This window comes from Camellia sinensis, chromosome 14 (genome assembly GCF_055761805.1).
Source record: "Camellia sinensis isolate YWXY chromosome 14, ASM5576180v1, whole genome shotgun sequence".
NCBI lineage: Eukaryota > Viridiplantae > Streptophyta > Magnoliopsida > Ericales > Theaceae > Camellia > Camellia sinensis.
The window spans coordinates 113,003,925-113,012,833 of NC_138974.1; the positions used below are offsets into that span (position 1 = coordinate 113,003,925).

Sequence of the window (8,909 nt, forward strand, 5' to 3'; positions counted from 1 at the left end):
TTAGCTGGATGTGCCACAAAAGGGAAAGTTGCATGTCTTGTAAATAGCATTAACACATGCTCACAGTGGTTGAATCACAGTAAGAAGACATTGTACATGGGCCACAGGCAGTTTCTATCTTTGGATCATCCATTTCTAATGAAAAGAAGTTGGTTTGATGGAAAGCAAGAACCTGGGGGGAAGCCTAAACCATTGAGTGGATCTGATGTGTTACATGTAGTAAGGGACATTGAAACTAATTGGGGAAAAACTACAAAGGAAAGGAAAAGACAAAGGGCCCAAACCAAAAAGAAAAAAGACCAAAAAGAGTCAGAGTAAGTCCAACCATGGAAGAAGAAGTCCATATTTTTCAATCTACTATATTGCGATGTAAGTCCTTGGAAAGTAGGATTTCATATTCTTTTGTCTATCGTTAATCTTAGTTAAACTATTTTCTTCCAATTTCTTTTGAATAATAAATCTTTGATTGATGTTACAGGCATTGCTTGACGTCAAAACTTGGATGTGATGCACATTGAGATGATGCACACCGAGAAAAATGTTTGTGAAAACATTTTATGCACACTTCTAAATGTTAAGGGGAAATCAAAAGATGGTCTTAAGGCTCATAAAGATTTCGTAGAAACGGGAATTAGAAGTGAATTGCATGCAGAGGATAAAGGATCCCATGTTTACTTGCCACCAGCATCACATACACTTTCAAAAGATGAGAAGAAGATTTTTTGTTCTAGGCTACAAGATTTGAAGTTGCCTGATGGTTATAGCTAAAATATTGCTAATTGTGTTTGATTACAAGAATGCAAGTTAGTTGGACTCAAGTCACATGATTATCAAGCCTTGTTACAACAATTGTTGTTAGTCACATTGAGAGGACTTTTTCCAAAAGGACCAAGGAATGCAATATTCCAAATGTGCTCCTTTTTCAATCAGTTATATCACAGGGTGATTGATAAGAATAAGATAGAACAACTTGAAAATGATGTTGTTGAGACTTAGTGTATGTTAGAAAGATTCTTCCCTCCATCATTTCTTTTGATATTATAGTACACTTAACAATTCACATAGGGCGAGAAGCTCGCTTATGTGGACCAGTGCAATTTCGTTGGATGTACACATTTGAAAGGTAAGTCTATATCATATTTTAAATATAAATATTATTTTTTCTCTGACATAAATAAACTTCTAAAAAAAATTGTTAAGTTAAATTTTATTGTTGTTTAGATACATGAAGATACTCAAGGGTTATGTTAAAAATCGCATAAGACTTGAGGGATGCATTGCAGAATGCTATCTAGCTAAAGAGTGTATGCAATTTTGTAGTGCATATATGAAGAAAGCAGCTGAAATAGGTGCTCGACATAATCACATATATAGAGTTTGAAAGTGAAACAATACTAGAAGGACGCCCAATTACTTCGGGAAAATCAATAGCGATACTAGATGATGTGTTGCAAATTGCTCATCGATGTTTGCTGATAAATAGTGCAGAAGTCTAGCCTTATCTAGAGTAAGTATGATGAGCTAAATATTCCTTTGTAATTGACTATTCAAAGAATGTTGGGTTCTTACCGTTTTACTTTCTTATTAGGATGCATGCGGAGGAGCTTAAGTGTCATGACCTAAACCTGCCCCCAAAAGTTTGGACATGACCAGCCTAACTCATGCCTTAACTTAGCTATTTTAAATGATACTCAATTTGGGGGCCTAAACGGAAGCGAAAATAATCAAAGTATAAACATTTATTGAGCTTTGACTAAATGCCAGGATCACGTAGCATTGTTATACGCACACAACATTACAAAAGACCCATTTGAAAGTTAGATATTAACAGTATTTATATACATATCCTTTGTTTCCAAAATTAGTAATATATGTGATCACAAGGTTTTCCAAAAAAATGCAACAAAAGAGTTCCTTTGGGTGTTTTAGCAAAACGGGTTCTGTGATAGACTACTGGGCTGACCTCGGGTTGACCTGGAAGTTAATTACCTACAAAACATTCAGAAGAGTAGAGTGAGCAAGGCTCAGTGAATGATAGCAGTACAAGTAAATTAAAAGTACGAACATGAGTTAATATTGCATATTCACAGTCCATAATCTCATTTGTTTCTTCCCCATTTCTGAACGGCCTCGAGCCCATATTGAGTAGAACGACCTAAGGCCCATTGGAATGCAGAACGGCCTCAGGCCCAATTGAGTATAGAACGACCTCAGGCCCAACAATATACGGAACGGCCTCAGGCCCAATAGAATAGCAGAACGGCCTCAGGCCCATCGTTTTAACAGACAAAACGACCTTGGGTCCATAAATCACATACCAAAGTTCTACAGATTAACATATCTCATTTAACATAAGGCATTCACTAAAGTGTGAATAAGATCTTAAACAACATATGCACAATGTATTATTTGCATAGGACATTCTATTCAGCTACCACCATTCACTGTGATGCGGGTGGATGCTGATTCCCTCCTGCGAATGCCCTATACATAGCATATAAATCATGAGCACATCATTTTTCCTTAGTTTCTCTTTATTTTTCATTATTCGATTCGCTAAGTTATGGGTAATTAAACGTATTAAAAGAAATATCAAACGGGCATTTAGACACCTCCGGAGGCTTAAGTAACTCAAAAGAAGATTACAGAATTTCCCAGCTTGCGCCGCACGTACGGGAGTCTCCACCGCACGTGCCTTTTTAGCAGAATGCATCCATCATTTTCCCTTGTTTTCCACACGTGCGGCTGTGAGCTCCGCAAGTGCAGCTGAGTCTCCTGCATGTGCGGCTATGGGTCCTGCACGTGCGGCTGTTTACCCTATTTTTCAGTCCGAAACTTCAACATTTCTAAGTGTACAAGAGGTAGTCCCACAACCAAATTCATGGTAGATGCACTCCAAAAACATAGCATATAAACATATAAACATGTGGTTTTAACCAATTAAGATCAAGACTTGCTCATTGAGCCTCTACATCTCCAATCCTCTATAAATTCTTCATTCTCACTATGTAATTATACATATACGCATGCATATGCATCATCTAGCTCCAACACCCAAAAAAAGAATGAGTTTTTAACTAATCATGAAGTTTAATTTCTATCACCCACACTCACAAGAGTCATGAATACTTATAAAATGGATTACTCATCATCAAACCCTAAATTTATGGAGGATGTCTCATCTCAAGTTTAATTCAAGCCAATTAAAGAGAAATTGATGATTGAAAGCAATTTACACTTACTTCGAGTTGAAATCTCCAATTATCCCTACAAAACCTTCAATTTTTAACCTCCCCTCCTTGCTTTCTTTCTTTTCACTTCTTCCTCTCTTTCTTAGAAGCTCTCTAGAATTCCCACTCAATATATATGTAGAGATGAGTTGAATAAAGGAACTTATATAACATATAAATGAGTCTTTAATTCCTTGACTTGCCAAACGAGTCCTAACGATTCAGACAAAATGAGTTTTCAATTAAGTTTCCCAAATGGCTCTAAAAATTCCCACTAGCACATATACATACTCAATTCCAGTTTATTGCGCCTCCACGGCTCTAAATTTCCAATTTAATATTTTGATTTGAATAGATATGTACTAATGATCAATAGATAGGAATCATGATCAAACAATTAATACATGCAAGCATAATTTTTCATGGCATTTCACATCAAACATGTATTTTCTCATAGAATTAGAGATATAAGGTATGCAAGAGGGTCGGGTTATTACACTCCATCCCCCTTAAATAAGTTTGGTCCCTAAACTTGTTTTACCTTCTGTCGAAAACAACTCTGGGTACCGTTGTCTCATTTCCTCCTCTCGTTCCCGTGTAGCTTCTTTTCCATAATGCTCTTCCCACTTTAGTTTTACCATAGGAATCACTTTACTTCGCAATTGCTTCGTTTGCCGATCCAAAATTTGAGTGGGTCTCTCCTCATAAATCAATTGATCATCCAAGGTAACTTGCTGATAATCTATCACATGTGATGGGTCTTGCAAGTAACTCCGTAACATTGAGACGTGGAATACATCATGTACGTGTTCCAGATTCGGTGGAAGAGCAACACGATAGGCTACTGTACCTATCCTTTCTAGGATTTGAAATGGACCTACATATTTGGGTGCTAATTTTCCCTTTTGACCAAATCTTGAGTGCCCTTTTATTGGTGTGACTTTTACAAACACATAATTACCCACTTCGAATTCCAAGTCCCTTCGCCGATGATCGACATAACTCTTCTGCCTACTTTGTGCAGTTTTCAACCTTTCTTGAATAGTCTTAATTTTCTCTGTTGTCAGTTGCACAATCTCTGACCGAAATAATGATTTGTCACCGACTACAGTCCAGCACACAAGAGAGCGACATTTTCTTCCATATAGGGCTTCATAGGGTGCCATTTCTATACTCGTGTGGTAACTGTTGTTGTATGTGAATTCCGCCAACGGTAAATGCACTTCCCAGCTTCCTTTAAAATCCAAAGCACACATTCGAACTATGTCCTCCAGTGTTTGTATGGTCCTCTCTGATTGACCATTCGTCTGAGGGTGGAAGGCCGTGCTGAATTTTAGTTCTGTCACCAAGGCATCCTGTAGACTTCGCCAAAATCTTGATACAAACTTAGGATCTCTATCAGATACGATTGATACGGGAACACCATGTAGTCGCACAATTTCATCCACAAATAAGGTAGCCAGCTTATCCGCATTGTATTGAGTCTTTACAGGAAGAAAATGAGCTGTTTTAGTTAGTTTGTCAACAATAACCCATATGGAGTTCGTGCCCCGGGGAGTTCGCGGCAAACCCATAATAAAATCCATAGTTAAGTGTTTCCATTTCCATTCTGGAATCGGAAGGGGTTGGAGTAGGCCTGCCGGTCTTTGGTGTTTCATTTTCACCTGTTGACACTACAAACATTTTGAGACATTTTCTGCGATTTCCCTCTTCATACCTGACCACCAAAAATTCTGCTTCAAGTTGTGGTACATTTTTGTGTTACCAGGATGCATTGCAAATTTGGAGCTATGCGCCTCCTCCATAATTCTCTTCTTGATTTCCGGTACATTGGGGACACACCTCCTACCTTGAAATTTTATCACTGAATTCTCAATCGTGAACCCAAGCCTTGGTTTCGTTTCCCATTCGTCATAAATTTTTTGTAAAAATTCGTCTTCTAGTTGTCGTTGTTCAATTTCTTCTATAATTGCCAGTCGGGCTGCCATTGCTGCTACTGTTGCACTCTTAGCATTTAACACTACTTCCACAACCATCCTTTCCAAGTCACGCAGTAACTCCTTTTGTCTCGTGAGCAGATTTGCCACACCCTGTACTCTTTCGGCTAAGGGCATCTGCAACCTTGTTAGCTTTTCCAGGGTGATAATGAATTTGTAGGTCATAATCTTTAATAAGCTCTAACCACCGTCTCTATCGCATATTCAACTCCTTTTGAGTGAAGAAATACTTAAGACTCTTATGATCAGTATAGACCTCATATTTAGCCCCATACAGACAGTGACGCCATACTTTTAAAGCAAAAACCACTACAGCTAGCTCAAGGTCATGTGTGGGGTAGTTCTTTTCATGGGGTTTGAGTTGACGAGAGGCATATGCTATAACCCTCCCATTTTGCATAAGTACATAGCCCAACCCTTTATGAGAAGCGTCACTATAAATCTCAAATCCTTCATTACCGGAAGGTAAGGCCAAAACAGGTGCTGTAGTTAATCTTGTCTTCAGTTCCTGGAAATCAGATTCCCGTTGTTCCGACCATTCAAACAAAACACCTTTCTGAGTTAACTGAGTAAGTGGTACCATAATTTTAGAAAAGTCTTTAACAAACCGTCGGTGGTACCCATCCAGACCCAAGAAACTACGCATTTCTGACACATTAGTAGGCATCAGCCAATTCACAATAGCTTCAATCTTGTGCGGGTCCACTGCAACGCCCTCCTTCGTCACCACATGTCCTAAAAATCCCACTTCATGTAGCCAAAATTCACATTGCTTTAGTTTTGCATATAACTTCTTATCCCGCAGAGTCTGAAGAATTAACCGTAGATGATTCTCATGAGCTTATATACTTGTTGAGTAAATAAGGATGTCATCGATAAATACAACCACAAAATCGTCCAGATAGGGCTTAAATACTCGGTTCATCATATCTATGAAGACTACTGGTGCATTAGTGACCCCAAATGGCATAACCAAAAATTCATAATGTCCATAACGGGTTCCAAAGGCAGTTTTCTCGACATCCTCAGCCTTAACCTTTACTTGGTGATATCGCGACCGCAAATCTATTTTATAGAAGACTTGTGCACCTTGCAATTGGTCAAATAAATCGTCGATTCTAGGCAAAGGATATTTATTCTTTATGGTTACTTTATTGAGTTCCTTGTAATCTATACACGACTGAAGGGTCCCGTCTTTCTTTTTCACAAAAAGGACTGGTGCCCCCCAAGGGGAAATGCTCGGGCGAATGAATCCTTTGTCTAGAAGGTCTTGCAATTGAACCTTCAACCCTTTCATTTCAGCGAGAGACATTCGATAAGGAGTTTTAGAAATGAGTCGGGTTCTTGGCTCAAGGTCAATTGTAAACTCAATTTCACGATCCACTGGCTCTCCTGGTAGCTCTTCCGGAAAAACATCCGGAAAATCCTGTACAACTGGAATTGTATCATTGCCTCCATTCACTAGTTGTTCACTCAAAATACTGTACAAATATCCCTGACAACCCTTTTGTAGTAGCTTACACGCCTTCATTGCAGAAATTAGATTAGGTGGAGAAACTACCCTCTGACCATTAAAAACATACTCAGGTCGCCCTGGGAGTTGGAAAGTAACTTGCTTTGAGGCACAATCTGTAGTCGTGCAATATTTGCTTAACCAATCCATCCCCAAGATTATGTCAAAATAAACCATATCAAGAGGCAACAAGTTGGCATCTACCCAAACATCCCGGATTAGGATTTCACATGCAAGATAGATAGATGCACACACCATGGACTCCCCCGAAGGTGTAGATACACACAAAATATAGGGTAGCAGCTCCATTGGCCTATTTAAATGTCTAGCAAATGCTTTTGATACAAATGAATGAGTGGAGCCCGAATCAAATAACACATGCGCAGAATGACCATTACCAGAAAATGTACTTGATACCACGGCCTCAGTATTTTGCACGTCGCCCGGAACTAACGCGAATCCCTTCCTTGTTTAGCGGTGTCTTTGGTATTGATGGGTTTTGTAGCTATCTTTGTAGTTGGGGTAGGGATTGATCCCGCTGAACTTCTGGTGGTTCTATTCCCATTCTGTCAATTCCTTTGTGGACATTCTCTGGCCAAATGACATGTCTTTCCACACTTGAAGCATGCCCCCATTACCCGGTAACATATTCCACAGTGTCTCTTTGCACAATCTGGACAGGTTGGTGCAGAATTGCGAGTAGACACGGATGTACTAGAAGCTCTTGAATTCAACTTCTTATTTGGTGGTGTCCCCGAGCCCTTAAAAGTTTGTGTGTTTTGCCTTTTCCCTCTCCACTCCGAGGCCCGATTTTGAGCAACAACATTGCCTTCAGCAATCATGGCCCTTTCCAATACGTCGACGTATGTCGGTAATTTCAACACATTAATTTGATCAAGAATAGCAGTCCGTAACCCACCTTCAAATTTTCTTGCCTTCTTATAATCCGTATCTACCATGTGGGGTGCGAAACGGGTCAATTCAGCAAATTGAGCCTCGTACTCTGCAACAGTTTTGTTTTCCTGCCTCAAGGTCTTAAATTCAATCACTTTCTTGTCTCGCATACTTTGGGGAAAATACTTGTCATAAAACAGTTCCAAAAATCTATCCCATGTGAGCCCTTGATGTACAGTTCTCGTGAATACCCACCATCTCTGTGCTTCATCTTCGAGAGTAAAAGCAGCCAGTTGCATCTTTTGGGCTTCGGTACAAGGAAAAACCTCAAATAACTTTTCTATACCCAACACCCATGCTTCAACCTTCATTGGTTCGATTCCTCCCTTGAATGAAGGTGGTTTCATCTTTTTGAATTCCTTCGTGAGTGTAATTGTCCGATTCTCCACTTGGTAACCTCGTACTTCTGGCGGTGGTATTGGTATTGGGGGTGGTGGCGGCTGCTGTTCCTGCTGTTGTTGCCTTAGAGTTTCCGCCATCTCCATAATCATCCTTTCCATTCTATCCAACTGTGCAGCGGTTGTATCTTCCGATTCATCTGTTCTGGTTCGCACCATGATCTACACAACAATTAATTATAATATATACAAAATGCACAAGTAGGCATGAATCACAATCATAACCAATATGTATATATTTATACCCATACTTATTATGCATACACCGAAAATCACATGCATGCAACGTAAGCCTTTTCTAGACATTCTAAAGCCAATGAACTCGTGCGTGAGGTAGCAACTCGTGCTTTGATACCAACTGTCACGACCCAAACCTGCCCCCAAAAGTTTGGACATGACCAGCCTGACTCAGGCCTTAACTTAGCTATTTTAAATGATACTCAATCTCGGGGCCTAAATGGAAGCAAAAATAATCAAAGTATAAACATTCATTGAGCTGTGACTAAATGCTAGGATCATGTAGCATTGTTATATGCACACAACATTACAAAAGTCCCATTTGAAAGTTAGATATTAACAGTATTTATATACATATCCCTTGTTTCCAAAATTAGTAATATATGTGAACACAAGGTTTTCCAAAAAAAACACAACAAAAGAGATCCTTGGCTGTTTTAGCAAAACGGGCTCAGTGATAGACTGCTGGGTTGACCTAGGGTTGACCTGCAAGCTGATTACCTACAAAACATTCAGAAGAGTAGAGTGAGCAAGGCTCAGTGAATGATAGCAGTACAAGTAAATTAAAAGTACGAACATG

The 8,909-nt window shown here is 39.3% G+C and overlaps 1 protein-coding gene across 1 annotated transcript; it reads right to left on the minus strand.

The window, feature by feature from the left end:
• Positions 1–5,420: 5,420 nt before the first annotated feature.
• LOC145807251 (uncharacterized) lies at positions 5,421–8,251 on the minus strand. The gene is made up of 3 exons (XM_082905205.1): positions 7,379–8,251; positions 6,378–6,791; positions 5,421–6,035 (listed from the first exon to the last, which is right to left on the minus strand). Exons 1-3 carry the CDS (start codon positions 8,249–8,251, stop codon positions 5,421–5,423), a joined length of 1,902 nt encoding a protein of 633 aa, XP_082761331.1.
• Between the last annotated feature and the right edge of the window lie 658 nt (positions 8,252–8,909).